General features: G+C 54.6%; 1 protein-coding gene across 3 annotated transcripts in view; it reads right to left on the minus strand.

The window, feature by feature from the left end:
* The window catches only part of ZBTB7C (zinc finger and BTB domain containing 7C), a 299236-nt gene that overhangs the window by 3360 nt on the left and 276279 nt on the right, over positions 1–19597 (minus strand). For all 3 annotated transcript variants that reach the window (XM_037033965.1, XM_037033974.1, XM_037033984.1), the window contains one exon: positions 8126–9352. In XM_037033965.1, coding sequence (XP_036889860.1) covers positions 8126–9336 — 1211 coding nt within the window. In that variant the 5' untranslated portion in view covers positions 9337–9352. The remainder of the gene's footprint in view (positions 1–8125; positions 9353–19597) is intronic.

Raw genomic sequence — 19597 nt, forward strand, 5'->3', positions numbered from 1 at the left:
CTTGAGGGGAAAACTGACATCCCAGGGTCTTCTTCCTCAAGACTGAGTCTGCATGAACCAGCTGATGCAGGCCTTCAGCCTGGCTGAGACAGAGTCAGCCGGGCAACAAGGGCTCCTCTTGGGATCATTCTGAAGCCCTCTCTGGCCAGGCCCAAGGGCCAAGCAGCTCTGGGTCCCATCTCCCATCTCCTCCCTGCAGGTGTGGCTTGGGTGGAGCGTCTGTCTGCCTGTAATTTTTGGCTTGGCTTTGAGGTCAGAGCAGATGTGGAGCTCGGGAGTCCACCCTAAAATGGCCAGATTTAAATAAACCACCCTCTACATAACCCCAGGACAGCAGGAGCAGAGGTTCTGGTCTCCTGGTGTCCCCTGCCACTAGAGGTCTCACTGGCTCTCATTTTCAGACTGGTTCCCCAGGAGCAGGGCAGGTCGGCCTTGTGTACCCTGCCAGGGACCAGGGGAGGAGGAGGACCTGCCCCTCCACCTGTGTCCACGGGAAGGCTGGAGGGCATCTGGGAAATGGAGGTGGGGAGTGGGATGGACAGAAAGGAGCAAGTGAGCTGGCTAGTGTCCTCCACGCACCAGACCCCTCTCTCTTCCACTTCCCCTGTCGCTGCCCCTCCCACAACCCACCAGTTGCCCCCAGGCCTGCAGTGACATCCCACGCTCTCCCTGACCCTCTGCATGCTGCCCTTACAGTATCTGCAACCCTCATTTCATCCAGCGATTGAGTGTTTGAGCAGGACAGGGACTTAGAGAACATTTGGGCCGGTGGCTTTCAGACTCGTACATGTACCAGAAGCAGTACCAGGGCCTGATGCAAGAGAGTGCAGGGCCCCACGCCCAGAAGTCTCTGATTCGGCAGGTCTGGGGTAGAGAGGGCAGAGATCTGCACTTCTAACAAGCTGAAGGAAGCTGCTGCTGAAGCTCATCCATGGACCCCGCTGAGAACTAGAGCCCTAGGCTAACCCTTCACTCTATAGGTAGGCGAACTGGGGCCCAGGGAGGGATGCTCAATGAGGTCACCCCAAGGTTACTAGCAGAGCTGGGGCTGGAATTCAGGCCTGTTGGCTCTTTCCTCACCCCCTGCAGGGAATACAGTGCTTCTACTCTTGCTTCTTCACAAATCGGAGCTGCTCGGGGACGCAGCATGAATGAAGTCAGAAAGTGTTCTAACATCAGGGCCTGAGCTCTCAGTCACTTCCCTCCAGGCTGGGAGGCCTGCGTCCTGCTTAAAATCTCCCAAGGCTTCCTGTGCCAGGGCCCATGTGCTAACTTTCCCGTTAGCTTTCAAGACTCTTTACACGCTCACTCCCTCTGGTTACAAGATGACTACGTTCAGGGGACCCCTGGTGACTCTAGTTCGAAAGACTAGTGTAGACTACAAAGTTGCCAAGAGAGTAGATCTTAACCATTCTCACCACATGTGCACTAGAAAGGCAACTGTGTGAGGTGACACATGTCAACTAACCTCACCGTGGTGATCATTTTGTGATATATATGTGTATCAAATCATCACGCTGTATACTTTAAACATACACCATGATATATATCCACTCTATCTCAGTGAAGCTGGAAAAAAATCACTCCACCTACTTTGCCAGCACCCCCCTCCCTGTGTTGAGCATTGCACCTACGTTCACGTGGACTTTCTGACCCCTAGCAGGCCAGGTTCTGGTCAAGCCCACAGGAGTTGGACTTCTAGCCGCTTCCCCAATGCAGACAGAGCCTGTCATATTATGGGATGGATGCTTGGTAAACCCTGGCTCCTTCTCCTTCTGGGTATACCTGTTTTTTATGTTTGTTTTATGTTTTTACTTTATGTTTTACATTTACAGTTGTTTCAATTATTTCCCACTTTGCCCCCCTCCACCCAGCCTGCCCCCCACGTCCACAGTCAAACCCCACCCCTACATCCATGTCCACGGGGTCTTCATATATGTTCCTTGACCTTCTGGGTATATCTTGTTAACATTGGACACCAATCCTTCATCCTCAAGGTCCTCCTGGAGATCCAAGTGTGCGAACGCCTTCTTTCCAGCCGTGAGCCCCTCGCCCCAAGCCCCCTCCTCCCTGCACCCACCTCTTTCATCTCTGAGTTTACTTTTGCAAACGGCCCCACCCCAATGCCTCCCACTCTCAATCCCCCTGATCCTTCCAGGTCAAACTTAAGAGTAATCCTCCACAAACCTTCCCCTGGCCACTCAGGTTCTGCCCTTTGCCCTGGTCGCCCAGAGCACCGGTGACCTGAACATTGTGCCTCTAGCGAGGTCGAAGGAGGGACAGCAGGGAGCAGCAGAAAAAGTGTCAGTATCATCTGCTCCGGCCACCGGGTGGCCCCAAATGTGCCAGCACTGCCTCCCAGCTGGTCGTGAGCTCCAGGGCCAAGCCTCTCTGTCTGTGCACACTGTCTGTGGCCCCTGCTCAACCACCCAGGTGCTCCTGGCAGATGAGGACATCGTTCAGAGGCCCCCTTCACTGCCTGTATTTTCCGTGTCTGTTATTTCCAGGGCAGGGGCTGTCACTGGGCCGATTCCCTTAGGTGCCCCTCGTGCACTCCCTGTCCCTGGCTGTCTTGTTAGGCGCCCAGCTGACAAGATGAAGCAGGAGGTAGAAAATTCACAGGCAAGGAGCACTGGCCCTAGCTGATGCGGGGAGAAAGCCAGGCTCCTGGGCATTCCCCTTTAGTGCGTTAGTGCAAATCAGGCACCTCCCACGCACCAGGCAGCAATGCCTCACTCACCGAAGCTGCAGCAGGCAGTGTTTCCATCCTTCTCAGGAGGAAACAAAGGCGAGGAGGGTGCCGCCAGGTGTCCACAGCTTTCCTGATCTTGGGCAACATGTGAATGGAGTCACCAAACTGGGAGCGACCTTAGAGATACCTGCTCCAACCCCCTCACAAACACATGGGCAGAAAGAGGCCCAGAGAGGGGTGGAGACTTGGCCAAAGTAGCACAGCTGGCTAGAGGCAGAACCAGGCCTGGACCTGGGGTTCCTGATGATCACCCGATCTCTCTCTGAGGCGCCACTGTGCACTCACCGAGCGCTGCCTTCACTCATTCAGCAGCAATTTGGGAGGCAGGTGCAGTGTTCCCTGCCCTCGCTCAGCATGGGGCCCAGAGGTACTGGTCCCTGCTCTAAGAACCTGTCAGACACTGTGTATTCTGCCCTGTGCCCTGCACTGAATGTAGAATGGATGCTCCTGGAGCGTCTGATGACTGACCAGTGACCTGCTGGTGCAGGGCCAGTTCTCAGAACCCCGGCTCCAAACCCAACATGGTCCTCTCTGGCTCTGACCCCCTTGTCTGCTGCCTCCTTCCTGCATCCTGCACCCGAGACCAGCCAGGTCATGTGCTCCCAGACCTGGATCTGCATTCCCCGTGCCGGCCAGGAGGATTCGTCTTTGAGCGGGATGTGCCGGTCCTCATGAGCTCATCCCCCTGAGTGGAAGGAAGGGGCCTCGGGTCTAGCCTCGGATCCTCAGCCCCCACACAGGCCCCCACTCAAGCTAATGTGTTCCCAGCACCATTCTCCAGACTTCTGGGTAACCTGATGGTCTGAGACCAACTCTCTTCCTGCTGCCACTGCTAATGACATTACATTATCTTAATAAGGTCCCCAGAGCTGCCAGGAGCGGGAGGACTAGGAGAAAATATAGAACAAAAAGGAAGCCCGGCCCCTGGCCTTGCTGGCAGAGTAGACGCTGCAGGCTGCAGGAGCGACCGGCAGTGTTTGGTTGACTGGAGGTGGGCGCTAGGAACTGGAAGCCATGGCCTTTTGGGGGATGCTGGCCAGGCATCCAGTGGAAGCTGGTGAGATCATGGCCCACCAGAGGGTGACTTCTCAGAGCACAGCGGTCATCCATCTTTTCCCGGGGATGGGATAGGACTTCCATTGCTTGGGGGCTGGTCCCTCCACCTGTGTTCCCTGTCCCCCAAAGGATGTGGCTAGGGCACTCCTGAGAGCCGGGCTGCAGGGCCACTGAGGGCAGAGGGCTGCCCAGCCATGCTCTCTAGGAGTGCCCCGCCCCACACAGCTGCCTGCACTGCAGGACCAACGTGACGGATGTTAGGAGGAATTAAGGGTCTTCTGAGGCCCCGTTGTTGGCAGTGGTGAGCGCTGCAGTGGGGCACCCCTGGGCCCACCTGCAGTCTGGGAGGCAGCAGCACTGCTCTGTGGGCGGAGAGGACAAACGCCTTCTCATCTTCCCGGCTCACTTGCTCCCCTTTCAACAAGGCTGGTCCTCAGGGCCACATCTGACAGAGCCCTGTGGTCCTGACCTTTGGCCCTGCTTTTGGACTTTCTGGAACTGGAGGGCCTCCTAATGAGGAGGGTCTGGGTGAATCTTAATCCAGACTGCCTCTGTACCGGGTCCTGTTTCTCTCTCCCAAGGTGGCGCACCTGGGACTGACTGTGGCTGAGATGGTTTCTCTGCGGCCGGCACAGACACGGCCTTTTCCAGGAAGAAAAGGTACCGAGGGACCGAGCCGGGCTCAGGCACAGGTGGAGGGACTCAGAGCGGTGACCAGAGCTAAGAGGGGGCAGCATGGGCCAGAGAAACGCAGTCTTTGGCTCCTGCTTGGGGCTGCAGGGGTGTCTCCTTTGTGGATTTGCAAGCAGGGCTGGGACAACTGGTGGGACTGGAGCAGACCTGGAGCTGATTCAGGGGTGAGGGTCCTAACACCAAGGAATAGAGAACACTCTGGTGGGAAGGCCGTGGCCCCTGTTCCTGGAGAAGCAGAGTAAACGCAGCAGGTAGGCTTTAGGGAGAGAAGGACTTTGATGGAAGAGTCCCCAGGCCCCTCCCTCCTCTCTGTTTTGGTTGCTGCAATCATCAGGAATGACATCCTCACGGGTCGTGGACATTCTGGGCATTGGCACCAGAGGCCATAACTTGGAGCATGTGCCAAAGCGCCTCCTTGCAGAGGCAGGGTAGGGCCTTCCAAGAGGGATGAGAGGTGGGTCAGCATTAAGGAGAAAGGAAGGGAGGCCTGGCCAGAGAGCAGAAGCCTGCTGACATTCAGAAAGGGAAAGTGTCCAAGGGGAGGAGGGTTGAGGGCAGCAGGTCCTGGCTCCCTCGGCCCCTGGGGGACCGGTCCCAGGGCGTGGCCTGGCCTGCAAGGGAGCCTGGGAATTCTGAGTCAAAGAGGCAGCAGCTGCTGCTTTAAATGGCTGCTGAAGAGCCTCCAGCTGGGGAAGGAGGGAAGGCGGTATGGACGGTGGCTGCAGGAAGTCAGCCACAAAGAAGGTCCCTGGGGTAAGGCTGCAAGGGTCTTGGTTACAGACAGTTACGGGAAATCCCCACTTGGACAGGCCAGCGTTGGCTCTCTCCAAGGACCAAAAAGAATCCTTGCAGGGTGGTGCCAGGGAGGTGGCAGGAGGGAAGCAAGGAACCAGTGAATCTGAAGACTGTGCCAGGGAGGGGGTCGGATGTTCGACAGGGATGGCCACAGCCCACAGTGAGATACACAGTCCCTTATTCAAAGGAGCAGGAGAACCTGGCCCAGCCTCCCAGGAAGGAGGTGAGAGGTCTTCTGATCAATCTCAGGATGTCAGAGCCTAGTGGGAACTGGGGGTGGGGGGAAGGGGGAGGCGCCGAGGGAGGCCGGAATGCAGCTGCTTCAGCCTGAGGCGGGCCTGGGCCTGATGGAGTCTGGCTGCTGAGGAGGGCAGGGCAGGTGTCTAGAGGGTCTGGACGCCCCGGTTGATCTGACCTGGAGGGGAGGGGAGGCTGCAGGCACAGAGGCCACCCTGAGCGATCACCAGGAATGCGCTGGGAGGGAGGGCTGGGGAATGCAGCCCTCCTATGTAACCCAGCCTTGCTGCCCAAACCAGGAGGCCCGCTCAGAGAATGTTCTAGTGTCAGGAGGGCAAGAAGTCTGTCTGCAGTGCCTGACCAAGTTTAAAACTTTCCCTGGGGTAGCCAGGGCCCAAGGACTGGCATGGTCCTCATGGAAAGCTGTGTGTGGCAGAGGCCTGGAGCAGAGGCACAGGGAAGGAATAAAAATGGGGACTTGGGGGCCGGGCAGGGCCACTCTGCACTAGCCTGAGACAGGCATCCTGTTGAAGCTATAGTCAAGAGTCTCCCCTGAAAGGAAAGATGTCTCAGTGGCAGCAACCTGTGTAGGGGACAGGCATAGAAATTAGGGAGCTGGGCCCTGGATGGCAGGAGGGGATGCTCCGAGCTACTCAGAAGCAGGCTTTCTGGGATCTGGCCAGTGAAGAATGTCAACTCTTTGAAGATTCCTCAGGGCTGGGCTCCTCTGGGCTGGAGATGCGTGAACTGCACTTGACTTTGGATTATGTTCTGGTTGAACTTCTCTCTGGTATTCTGGGCTTCTGTCAGCCTTGGTCAGGGGCTCCAGCGGGGCCCTGTGGGGCTAAGTGAATTCAGGAGAGAGTGGGGGTGGGAGGAGAGGGAAGCATCGCCTTAGGCGACAGGGCCATTAGTGAAAGGCATCTGAGGAGCAGGTGAATTGCCAGGATTTAGGTCCATCTGCTCTGGAAGTTCTCCCTACACTGTTAGCTAAAAACGTATGGAGAGATTCTGTTTGGGGGTTCCCTCACGGAAGCAGCTGTGCGGGGACTCCAAGGCCACTTTGGAAATAATCAGTATTGTCCTTCGAAGCAGTTGCCGAATGAGCCTGCCAGGCTATTTTAGCAATGCCACCGTCGCCTGAACAAATTTCTGATACCTTTTTCCAGAAACCTCTGACAGAGTTTTAAGCCACCCCAAAGAGTAGGTCTCATTACTTTATGGAACTTGTTTTTCCCCTTGAAAACCATGACCTTGCCCTGGCTGGTGTAGCTCAGTGGACTGAGCACAGGCCTGTGAAGCAAAGGGCTGCCAGTTCAATCCCAGTCAGGGCACACGCCTGGGTTGCAGGCCAGGTCCCCAGTAGGGGACACATGAGAGGCAACCACACATTGATGTTTCTCTCCCACTCTTTCTCCTTCCCTTCCCCTCTCTCTAAAAATAAATAAATAAATAAAATAAAATAAAAAACATGACCTTGATTCAATATTTGACATAATTCAAATCTCACTGTGTCCTTAAAGGACAAAGCTTTGGGTCCACTGAAGAAAATCTAAAGAATGAGCCCCCAGCTGTTCCCATGATGAATTTCCAGAGGACTGGGGTGACCGCAGCACTGTGGGTGTAAGCGTGCATCTCTCAAAGCAAGCTCTCCCACAGAGCAGTGGGGAAGGACCTCACCTAGTAAGTCGTGCTCACAGGGCAGATGGCCAGCAGGCTCTGTCCACATCCGACACATGGAAATGACCAAGCCCTGATGCAAGGCCACCTACCAGAACTTTCCCCATTGCGGACAGGACTGGGAAGGCCAGCCTCACAGCGGTGACGGCAAACAGCACCAACACACCACAGTCTCTCTGAATGAGGCGCATTGACACCTAGCAGTGGACAAATCTGACTCCCATCAGTTTTGGCTGCAAAACTTCAGAGTTCTCTGTAGCCTCCTGGTCTTAGATTTTGCTGTCACACAAATAAGTCCCGGCTCTGCCGTTTTTCAGCTGCATTTATGAGTGACCGAGCAACCACTGGGAGGCCGAGTGCTCCTCTGTAAACAAAGGACACATCGCACCTCCCATCTTCCTGGGCGTGGTTGGGGCAACAGTACTGGAATACACTTGGGACAGCCCCAGGGGTGCTGAACATGCTCCAAATGAAACAAAGGGGCTGTGCTCCTCCAGGGAACTTCAGACGGCTGGCATGGATCTACAGTGGGGAATGGGAGAGGAAGGCCAAGCGAGCAAGGCCACTGAGGCCCCCGCTTCTGCCTTAACCAGAACAACTCCGCTCTGACCTGTTTTATATCTTGGCCTTCCACCTAATATTGTATATAAGAAAATATTTTTTAAAGTAAATTTCGCTCTTCAAAAGAGCTTGAAAATCACTGCACCAAGTAATGCCCAGCACGCCTTTTAGCAATGAACTTGGCATTCCCCTAGGACACAGCCGGACCTCCCCTGGACTGGGTCTCTCTCTCCATCCCAGCCCTCCGCCACCCATGCCCCTCTCTGCTGTCATCACCAAGACCTCTAACCCTCTCCCAGCCCCCCACAGGGCCCCCCACAGGGCCCCCCACCTGGGGCGTGTGGTGCGCACCTGGTGAAGCGGACCTCGCAGATGTTACACATGTACGGCTTCTCCCCAGTGTGGGTCCGCATGTGTCGCGGCAGCTTCCCGGCCCCCATGATGACTTTGTGGCAGATGGGGCACTGCTGAGAGGCCTTGGGCTTCAGTTTGCGCTCCTCCACCAGCGGCCAGGGTGGGAAGAGGCCCCCCAGGTGGGCGGCACTCAGGAAGTTGAGATAGGCACCATAGTCATTCTCTGACTTGATGGAGCTCAGTGGCCCCCCGGCAAGGTCTGGGAACATGTCCTTGAAGAAGTCGTTCGAGAAGGGTGCAGGTGGGGGTGGGGGCAGCTCCTCCTTCTCCTCCTCCTTGATCTTCCGATTCTTGATGACCAGGTCCAGTGGCCCATTGTCTATGGGCTGCTCCGGCAGCTGGGCAAAGGCACCAAAGTCCCCTGGCCAGAGGTGTGGGAAGAAGTCCGGGGCAAAGGGAGATAAGGAGGGTCTCCTGTCGGGGATGTTGGCTTTGGGGTACAGGTTCTCCCTCAGCAGAGACTCAATGGAGAAGTCCCGGATCACACCCAGGTGGCCAGGGCTGCTGGTCTGGAAGGAGTCCGGGAAGTCCCTGGGAGTGTCTGAATAGGCCTTCTCTGTGAGATGGTCTGTCTTGGATGGGCTTTGGTGGCAGTTGACGTCCTGGGGATCGGGCAAGTTTTCCTGATCGGCGAAATCCTCTGTATCATCATCCTCTTCCTCATCTTCTTCCTCTTCCTCCTCCTCCTCGTCCTCCTCATCGTCATCATCCTCGTCATCGTCATCATCCTCCTTGTCGTCCTCCTCCCCCCCATCTCCCCCAGGCTCCATGATCTCCAGGCACACATTCACGATGCACTGGATCTCCAGCATCCTGGCGGCATTGAGGATGTGCTTGACATTGGAGGCGGTGATGGTGAGCGTGGAGGTGTAGGCGAACTCCAGGATGGCGGCCAGGGCCTCGGGCTGGACAAAGTCGATCTCATAGACGTAGGGCTGGCTGGCTAAAGTGCCGGCTGTGAAAAGCTTCTTGAAGTACTTGCTGCAGGCCGCCAGGACGGAGCGGTGGGTACGGTACTCCTGCTCCTGCACCACCAGGAGCACGTCGCAGAGCAGGCCGTCATGCCGCTGCTCGTTCAGGCTGCACAGCACCTCGCTGCTGTGGTTGGGGAAGGGTATGCCGATGAGCTCGTCAATGCCATTGGCCATGGTCTCAGCCAGAGCCCTGCAGAGGGACACAGAGAAGGAGACCAGAGTTAGAGCACATGGTCCCAGAAGGAGGCACCCACTCTGGGATGCTGGACAAGGGAGGAAGTGAGGCTGGTGGGGACGCTGGCCCACACCACCCCTGCCTTTGCTTAAGGCCTCTCCTTCCACCAGAAATCCAGCCCTTCTTCATCTCAGCTTTTCTAAATCCCACCGGCAAGGCAGAGCCCAGTTCACAAGCCTGGGCTTTTCACTGTGCCATGGGGTCTTTTCCTGGACCCCTCAGGCCCTTGGAGTTGAACTTCTCTTGGGGCAGTTGGTGTGCGTCCTTTAGCAAAGGCTATGTAAGCTTCTTGTGGGATGACCTCACTGAACATGACTTTGCTGGTGTGCTGTACATAGTGGGGCATCAGGGTGGACTGCCTTCTGCCACTCAGCTGCTGTGGTGAGCTACGTCCACTACTTCCGCACACAGCGTCTGGGGTCAAGGGCCAAAGGGGGATGTTCTCGCAGGACTCGGGGCTGCTGCTGAGAAATGCTCCAGTTTGTTTCACAACTCCTCTGACCCCTGTAACAGACTCACATTTGGCTACTACTGGCTGCTGTTGGGGGCTGATCTGTGTCCCCCACCAAACTTAATTCGAGGTTGAAGTCTTAACCCCCAGCATCTCAGAATGTGACTGCATTTGGAGGTGGAGCCTTTAAAGAGGTGATTGAGGTTAAAATGAGGTCATGTGAGGGGCCCCAGTTCACTGTGACTGGTGTCCTTATTAAAGGGGATTAAGACACAGGCACAGGGAGAAAAGCCCATGTGAGAAGACAGCCATCTGTAAGCCAAGGAGAGAGGCCTCAGAAGAAACCAGCACCGCCAGCATCTTGACCTCGGACTTCCAGCCTCCAGAACTGTGAGAAAATAACGTTCTGTTGGGTAAGCCATCCAGTCTGTGGCACTTGGTTATAGCAGCCCTAGAAGACTGGCACAGCTACCAGGAATCTCAAGGCCAATGTTGCGGCCAAGTTCGGCAAGGGAATGGGGGCCTTCGGGCATGTGTTTTGCTTTCTGACCTTCCTTCTGTCTTCATCTTAGTTGTTGAAGTTGCCTTTCATTTGTGGTTCTTGTTTTTTTTCTTTTAAATACTGAGTCCTACATATACATGTCTGTGAGCCATTTCACCTATAAATAAACACTGAAACTCAATATTAAATTCAAGTGCATCATTAGTTCATTTATCCTGTTTGCATTCTGATACCCTCAGGGAAACATCTCCCTGTGGGGGGAAGCTCTGAGACCCCTTAGCCTGGCAGGTGTTAAACATGAAGTCTGGCCAGCGAGAGCCACCAGCAGGGAGGTGTGCCCGACACGGGACAGCAGGCAGCCCCTCTCTTCAGGGAGCCGAATTCACAGCCCGACTCAGCAGGTTAGGACAAAGCTTGAGCGTGGCCCGTGGATAAATCCAAGTAAAGGCCTGGTCCTTGCCCTGGTGCAATTACAATGGAGAAAAAGAAAAAGAGAACCGAACCCAAAAGCCCCATACCCCAGGGGGAAGAGCTTTGGGGATCCCCACACATTTATCTTCTGGACGTTTCTCCCCTGAGAAGGCTGATGCAGTGGGAGCGGTGAGGAGTGCCAGGCCCACGGTGAGGTGTGCGGGATGTTGGGTGCTGCTCCCCCTCCCCCTTCTCCTGTGTCTCAGAGGGCCTGAGCCTGCCTTGTGCAATCCCACCTGGTGCGTGCTCAGGAAGTTTCCCAGAATGAAAGCCTCATTGCGTTCCTGCCTTCCCATCTTTAAAACAGCCAGAGACCCCACAGGCCACACACTCATTCCATGAATAGCCATTGGGCTTCATCTTGTGCTGGCCCTGGGGCTGCACGGACAGCAGACCAAGAAGACCCCTGTTCTAACAGAGCTCACAGGGACACGACACTGTGACACGGACAGAGCAAGATTCCCTGAGGAGGAGCGAGCGATCACCATGCGGCCACCCGAATGGCTAAAGTGACGAGCAACACTAACATCATATGCTGGCCGAGGTGCAGAAACTGGACCACCCATATATGGCTGGTGGGACATGAATGGTCCAGCCATCCTGTGAAACCACTTAGCTATTTCTTAAAAAACAAAATATGTATCGAGGAAATGACACCTTTTTCTAATTCTCATGCAGCTTCCACGTGAGGGGCAGGGACCCTCCCATCTGAAAAGATGATGAGTGAAATGCCTCTTCAACCATTAGGTAAAAAGCCCAAGTCAGTAAAACCTCAGGGAATTGGAACCAAGTTTTCTTGCTTGCTAAAGGGCTATTCCTTGAAAGATCAAAATGTTCTTAAATGGTAGTTTTGGGGAACAGGCCCACAATCCCTTAAGCTTTTCCCCACTTTCTTAAATAGAGGTGCTGATGTCGCGGGGCCCTGTTGGTGGCCAGTGTTTCATCCAAGCTTGCTGAGGGGTGGAGACTGCTGTCCCTTAGTCCAAATGTCCCCTCTCGGTGCTTCTGTAGCCGTGTCTGATTGAAGCCGGGAAGCAGAAACCCGTGGTGGTGAGGCGTGGGAGCTGCTTCAGCCCTTTGGGCTCCTGTGGCCTCACCTGGTCATTGCACTGCATGGTCACAGGAAATCTAATAACCAGTGCATCACGACTGTGAGAAGTAGGAAGCGCAGAGTGGTCTGGATGGGGAAAGGGTGACAGGCAGGGCGACTCTGGACTCAGAGGCTGGTCTGCCCAGTGGCACCTTCTCATTGCGGCCTCCTCGGGAGCCTCTGTCCCGCTCCTGGGGGAGGGGGTGCAACTGTGCAGCTGGGGGCTGTTTTTCCAGGCGGGAGGCAAGGGCGGACCCTGGCTGTTTCATTGTCTCCTTGGGAAGAAGTGTCCCTGCCCTGCACTCTGGGAGCTTCCCTGGTGACCCTAAGATTCCCATGCCCCGGAGGGCCCAGACAGCAATGTCCCAAAGGGGTGGCCATGCCCCACCCCCGCCTCCCTCCTTCCTGTCCAGGCCAGGGCAGTTCTGCCTCCAAGAATAACACGCTCAGGAAAGACAATCACACACCAACACAAAACAAAATAAAACAAAACAAAACAAAGATTCTCAATAGCCAGGAGAGGCTTGGCACAAAGTATGACCCTTTGGTACAAAGGGGGTAAAAAAATACAATATATATAGATAGATCAGAAATAAAGGCAGAGAAGAAGCCTGAGAGTGGAGGAAGGAGGTTCAAGAGGAAGAAGGCAGGGTGGGTGGAACCTTCTTAGGAGTGGTGGTTTCCCTTCCCGAGGTCATGAGGCCTGCCACATCCACCCAGGGCCTCTGGCCATGGTGGAAGGTTCTAGAGCCCTGTATGTGCACATAGGCCTGTCTGACAAAGGCAGCACTTCTCATCTCTGGCCTTGGTTTATTCAATTGCAAAATGAGAACATGACTCAGCTCAGGGAACTACCTGCATTCCCCTCTCTCCCTTTCAAGAGAAGGGGTCTTGACCTCAGTTTACCACCTAAAGACAGGGGGCTTCTTTGAATGGAATAGAGCATGGGGGAGGGTGGGGACTGAAAGGGGTGAGAGGACCCCCCACCACAGCAGTGCACCGTAGAAACCTGCCTCCTGAAGTCCTTCAGACTAATGTCTGGAATGTGACTTGAGTTTCGTTCCTATTTGTGTCCTGTTCGAATGAGCAAATGAAGCCAGCCAGCCAGCTGGCATTCATAAAAATCATCAGTAGCAGCTACCATTTTTCAAGTACCTGTAACATTTTGGCCATGGCACCTCTAGTCTTTCCTCAACCAGTGCCATTCTGAAAGGAACACATTTGTTTCATCACCTCCAATTCAGGCCTGAAGAAAAGGTGTGGAGACAGTAGGTGACTTGCCCAATACCACAAGAAGACTGAGGCAGGCTTTGAACCCAGCTGTACCTGGCGCAAAATTCATGTTCATTCTCCTTTACCACAAGGTCCAATTTGGGAGTGGGGGAATTTGAACTCTTTTCCCTCAAATGTTGTCTCTTACTTGAGAGACTTTCTCTCTTTCTCAGAGCCAGGGCCGAGGGATATGTACCAGGGAGCTGAGAGCCACACGGGCCAGGGGTTGGGGGTGGGGGCTGAGTACAAACGAGAGGTATGAATAGAAAGGCACCAGACCCCCATGGGCTGGAGGATCTTGCAGAAGGAGGGGCTGTCCGAGCTGTGAAGGGTAGAGAGGATTTTGTTGGGTGGGAGGGAGGAGGCTTTGGATTTTCAGAGTCCCCCCTAAAATCTGTCTAACCCAGATCCCAAACGGGATCGTGCAAGAAGCTGTGCTCAGCCAGCAAGTGCTGAGGTTGGCTGACGACCACCTGACATGCCAAGGCCCCCACTGACTGGTGGAGGGTGAGGACCCGCTCTCAGCCTGCCTGTGTCCACACCATGTCACCCATGCTGATGGCCTCCGGGACCTGTCATTTCTGTCCTTGAGCTCAGTTTCTTCATCTGCACAATGGGGATGATGATAGTGTTGACCTCACAGAGTTGCTGCATGGAGCTAAGGCACACAAAATGAGCTAAGGCACATAGTAGGTGCTCAACCAATGTTTGCAATTAGGAAGTTCAGGAAGGACCTAGAACCTTACCGGTGTTTTGACAAAGGGAGGTGAGATCACACTGAAAACTAGTTTGCCGTCTGCATAGTTTTGTGGAGACCCACACTACTTAGCACCTCTCCCAGCCAAAGACACTGAGAACAGCACTTACAAAGTCCCAGGGCCGCCCTGGCTTGTTCAGGGCATTGTTCTTCCAAGGTTTGTCCATATCTCCTGTTTCATGTATTCTGTGAGACAGGCGAGGCTGTCACCAACTTTATGCTCATTTTACAGATGGGGGAAACGAGGCACAGAGAGGAACTTGTGTCCAAGGTCACACAGCAGATCAGTGTCAAAGCTAGAACCAGAAGTACGGTGTTTTGTTGCCACATCTGTGCCCTTAGCCGGGTGAGGGTTGCTTATCTAATAGGGACTTCACGTTCTAGGATTGTTTTTAACAGGGATGTGAGGTGCAGGGGTACAGGCAAATGACATACTCCTGCTGCCCTCGGTTTGCCTATCTGGGAAATGGGGAAGTAATGTTGTGGACCTCACTTGCTCTGGGCAGGGTCTGTCACTTATATGCCTGTGGCATTCCCAGGGTAACATGAAGTGTGAACATGGTAGACCCCGAATGGATGAGATCAGTTCCAATATAGAGTAGAGATAGCATTGAAGTCACAGGAGATGGTAGAGTGGTCCCCATCCTCTGCCTTGGGGATACCTGACATTGGAACAGAGCCATCAGGCACTGACGTTCATTTATTTCCTCCTTTTCATGGTCCCCATCTGGTGGGGATTAGAGAGGCAAAGTGATTTCTTGATTTACTTGATTTCTGAGTCCCATCTCTTTCCTGTTCTCTATGGCTGCGTTGGTGGTAGGACTTTTGAGACAATTTTATTGCTCTGATATACAAGCCCAGTGCCTTCCTAAATCCTGCTCAGCTCAGCAAATCTGGGGCTCAGGATGATGCCACCATCTGCCAAACCCCCAGGCAGGCTGGGCCCAGCCAGCATTCAGACTCCCACTGCCCTCAGAGTGGGCCCACCGTCTCCAGCTTCCAGCCCTCCGCTGCTGGAGACAGCAGCTTCAAAGCCACCTGGCATAGTTGGTGGCTGCAGTGATGGCAAGGGGTGCTGCACCTGTGGGTTCTTTTCTGGACCTGGGGAGGAGCAGGGCAGCTACCTTTATCTTTCGAGCAGGTTCTTAGGCTCTATGGGTTGTGTGGGCACTGAAACCAAGAATAGGGTGGTGGGCAGGGTAGCCACACCTCTTGGCCCCAGAATGCCCTGGAGCCACAGCTGCCCCAGAGGCCGGGGACAGACGTGTGGGCTGGGAGGCTGGGCAGGGCCCTCTCAACTCTTAGCCTGTGCCCCGTCTGCCAGAGCACCCCAGGCAGAGCAATGCAGCTGGGTGAAGCCGGCCCTACCTGCTCTGCCACCCTGCCAGGACATGCCCGGAGCCCACAGTCCCCAGTTTGCCCTGGGCCCAGGACATGGCGCTGGTTGGTCTCTGTGAAATGAGCTCTGAGCTTCCCTCCCCCACCAGATGCTTCCTTGTAGCTGGAATGCAGGCCCTCCTTGACTCACACAGTTGTGCTCCCCCATTCTCCCCCACCCCCTTTCCTCTCCCAGTGTCCAGTCCCCACCGCCCACCTAATGAGACTTGAGGACCAGGGGAGAGGAGGGGTTTGGTAGGCAACACCATGGGGTCTCACCCTGGCCACAGACAGATTTTCTGTGTCCTTACTGCTGGGGCCTGAGCTCTTCTTCCCGTGACCAGGCATCCAAGCCCCTGCTTCCTTGTTCTCTGCTGAACCCCCTGGGTTAACGATGCCACAGCCTTGTTGAGCTTTGGATTCAGAAAAGCCTGTTCACATCTCCTTTCTCCATACATTTACCTAGGATCCTGGGTATGCAAAGAACTGGTTGGCCCATTTTTCTGAAGGGAACCCTAACCTTACACTGGCACACTGACTTGCCCAAAGTCACAGTGCTAGGTAAGTGACAGAGACTCGGCCCTCCGACTTGCAGCCCACTCTGCCCGTGGTGTCACCCCTTGTTGACCCCTCCCTCACCATCAGCACCTTGTCCACACTTCCTCCCACTTGGTTTTTATCAGAACAGGGTCTGGGACTGCCCTCAGGGGTTGGGAGGAGGGGCAAAAGGCAGAGCGGGCTTCTCTCCCCCTCAGTTCTTATGGGGATGAAACATACACTAGGGACAGCCTGGAGGGGTACCTGGTAGGTGGTCCGAGAGGTGGGCAAGGAAGAGTGAGGGGCAGCTCCACACTTGGGCTTTGGCTAGGGGGTGGGGGGTATGAGAGTCTGAGCTGTTCACTCTCCCCTGGAGGAACCCCTCGCTCTTCCCAGCAGGTACCTGCCAGGAACCCGTCCGCTCGCCCAACCCTGGTTTGGAGCCTTTATTTTTCAGAGCACTTTCACCTCCTTGATGGCAGATGGGGCCGACATTATACCCATTTTACAGAGAAGGAAACAGCAGGCAAGCAAGGTTCAGGTCACAAAGCGATGCAGTTAAATGACTCCTGGACAGCCCACCTGTCCCCGAAGCCATTAAGTTTTCTCCCACAGGAGCGGTAACCTTGCGGGAAAGATAGGAAGGGTGGGTCTCTAAGGGGCCCAGGGTGGTGGAGGAGGCCAGGGGGAGGGCTGCAGGCTGACAGCTAGAGCACCAGTGGGCTGGCTCAAGGGAGTCTGGGCCAGACAAATAAAGTGGTGCCCCTTCAAACTCTTGTTCTTTGATTATTTAGTCATCCTTTATTTATTAGAGGGTGAGGTGGGGTGGTGGGAGACTTGTCTCCTCTTAAAAAAAAAACTGCGCACTCTTTATGTTCAAAATAAAGGATTTACTACGCGTGTTTATTACAGGCGATTTCCTGAGCTAGAAAACTCCCTGGGAGGCTTATTAAACCTTATTAAAGCACTGAAAATTTAGATAATAAAATAAATCATTTGTCCCCCATAAACAGCACTAGGCCTGTATTGCAGGACTCCAGAATCCCGTTGCCTCTGGCTGCCTTTCGGGAGGTGTCCTTGCTGGTCTGCTGTCCTCCCCACAGTCCCACATTCCCTGGAGGTGGGGAGGCAGGGGACACACAGGTGTTCCCTGGGAGCGCTACTGGTTTTAGCATTGCTGCCCAGGGGCCCCAGCTCCTGGGGAGGAGTGAGGTGGCTTAGATTTTGCTAGCTAGTAAGGGATTGTGTGTGGACACCTGCATTAAGTGGCATTTTGACCTTTCTGGGGATATTCTAGTGTCTCTTCTAGAAGGCACCAATGCAGCCACATAGCTGGCCAGCCTCTGAGTGCGCTCTGCGTGCAGGCCACCCTGCCCCGCGTGCCCAGGTCTCCCAGGGCTGCTCTGCAGCCGCCGAGCCAGGCCCTTCACTGTGGGAGGAGGAAAAGCTGGAAGGTAAGTTCTGCTTAAGTTAAAAACATGAGGTGTAAGGTCTGCAAAGACAGACTAAGTGCCCTTTGGGGAAGAAAGTATAATTAAAGCCTGCATCCACGAGTCTCAACTCTGCCACTGAGGTGCAGGGGACCCTGGACCAACCGGGTCCCCTCTCTGAGACTCTGTTTCTTCTTTAATGTGAGACTGGAAGCCTCTGAAGTTCCCTTGCTGCCCACACACTCGGTTCTATGATGTCTTCCAACTAATCCACTTAAGTATTTGGTTCCAGGGTGGATCCTTGGATTCCAAGGTCACAGACAGCTTATGTTGAAAGGATGGGTTCTATACAGTCAGGGTGGGGGTGGCATTTGGCCACACTGGGCAGAGTGACAGCGATGTGGCAGGTTGGTAAAAAGTGTTTCACATGTTTCCTCACCAGGCCCCCGGGGAAGGTGTGGAAGCGGATCCAGGTTTAGGTTCCCGACTCTCAGACAGAGGCCAAGGACGTTTGCTGGGGCAGTGTCTGAAATGTGCACAAGTTCATTACCAACAACTCCACAGGCCCTGTGTGTGGGGTGTGGGGCAACAGACAGGGGAGTAGCTTAACAGAGATTCACTATATAGGAGACAGAGGGTTAATTCTTGGTGTCCTCCAACTGATGTTGACAGAATCAAACAAACAAACAGCAGAGATGGAGTGAGTGCTTGCTCCGGTCTACTCACTGTGCTGGACACTCTACATGGATGTTCTCATTTAAGCCTCTCAAAAAACTCATGTGCCAGCGAGTGTCATCACTGTTACCCCATTTTTCAAATGGGGAAACTGAGGTAGAGCTGGGACTTGCACCCAGCAGCCAGGCTTCAGGTTTCCTAAGTAGTCCTGAAGCTGCCTCTCAACTCCAGGAGAAATTACCACTTTGTGCAGGGCTGGAGAAATGGGGGGGGGGGCAGGGAGGGTGGGATTCCTGGCCTCCAGAACTCCCAGAAGAGTCAGAGATGGAGACAAGTCAAGACCTAACACCAGTGCTAAGTGCAAGTCCAGGGGTGTGGACATGGCCCCTCGGGGGTAGGGCCCAGGAGGTCGGGGAGGGGACTCTCCTGAGCTGAGCTCCAACGCCCGCAGGCAGACAGGGGTGTGGGGCAGGGGTAAGAGAACATTCTGGCAAGGGGAACTGTGTGTGGAAAGCAAGGCACAGAGCCTTGAGCTTAGCATGGCAGGAGCAATGAGTTGTGGAGGTGCTGGGTTCCAAGGCACAGAGCCTCGGTGAGTTCGGAGAGGCAGGTAAGTCCGTGGCAAGGAGGTCAGGTAAGGCTCGGGACGGAGAGGAATCAACAGCTGTCAGCGCCTGGCGGTCCTGGGGAAGGCAGGAAGGGCGGCTGCAAACCAGCTGGAAGACTTCACCTTTGGACCCTTGAAGCTGCTCCTCAGCCCCCACAGCCGTGTCCCTGCCCTTCTCCCTGCCCTTCCCTCTGCCCCAGACCCCTGCATGGGGTCGGTGTGTAGGGGTTCCAGTGCGGGAGGGGCTGTGGGGGGAGGAGGGAAGAGTCACACTCCAAGGCCTCATGCAGGTGGAAGATGTGCTTTGAAAAACTCTCCTGCTTCCCCGCTGTTGTCCACTTCAGTCTGGAGACCAGGCTGCGATCAATGGCCCTGTTGGCCAGCAGCAAGGGTCTGCGTTTTCCAAAGGAATCGAAACCTCAGATTTGGCTTCCCCTTGCCCTTTCCTTCTAAGCAGACACCATCCACCACGAGAACCGCCTGGCATTCAGCTGGGAAGAACAAACTGGAAGCTTGCAATTTCCAGACTTAATTGCAGTTACACATAATATTATAATATAACTTTTATTGCGCTGAGTAAGTCCAAGCATTTCCTCTTCCTATTTTTACTCGAGCCCAGTCCCTCCTCTGCTATAATTTCTCGCCTTGCCCGCTGCAGAAGCTGAGGGCTAGTTGGTTCAAGGGCAATTAGAATGTGAGTGGAAACTTAGTTAACAAATGTGACAGATCACTCATCACGTGCTTGACATGGCCTTCATGCAGTGGGGGGTTTTAAACTAGAGCCCAAACCTGCTTTTAGGGACTCTGGCTTCACTGAGCAAGTGAGACTAACCCACTGGCTATGTAGTACGTCCTCGTCTAAAGCCACCTGTGTATAACAAAACCAGTTTTGACCTTGGCTAATTGACAGAAACAAGAGTTAAGTTCCTACAGCATCTCAGCTGCGTTGAGCCCATCTGTGTCATCTGAGGACCTGCTAATTTAGAAAGAAACAGGAACCAAGAAGGCTGGGCCCTAGGTTCAGGGATGTG

The sequence above is a fragment of the Sturnira hondurensis genome, unplaced genomic scaffold (assembly GCF_014824575.4).
Source record: "Sturnira hondurensis isolate 20B ecotype Veracruz unplaced genomic scaffold, ASM1482457v3 Scaffold0001872, whole genome shotgun sequence".
NCBI lineage: Eukaryota > Metazoa > Chordata > Mammalia > Chiroptera > Phyllostomidae > Sturnira > Sturnira hondurensis.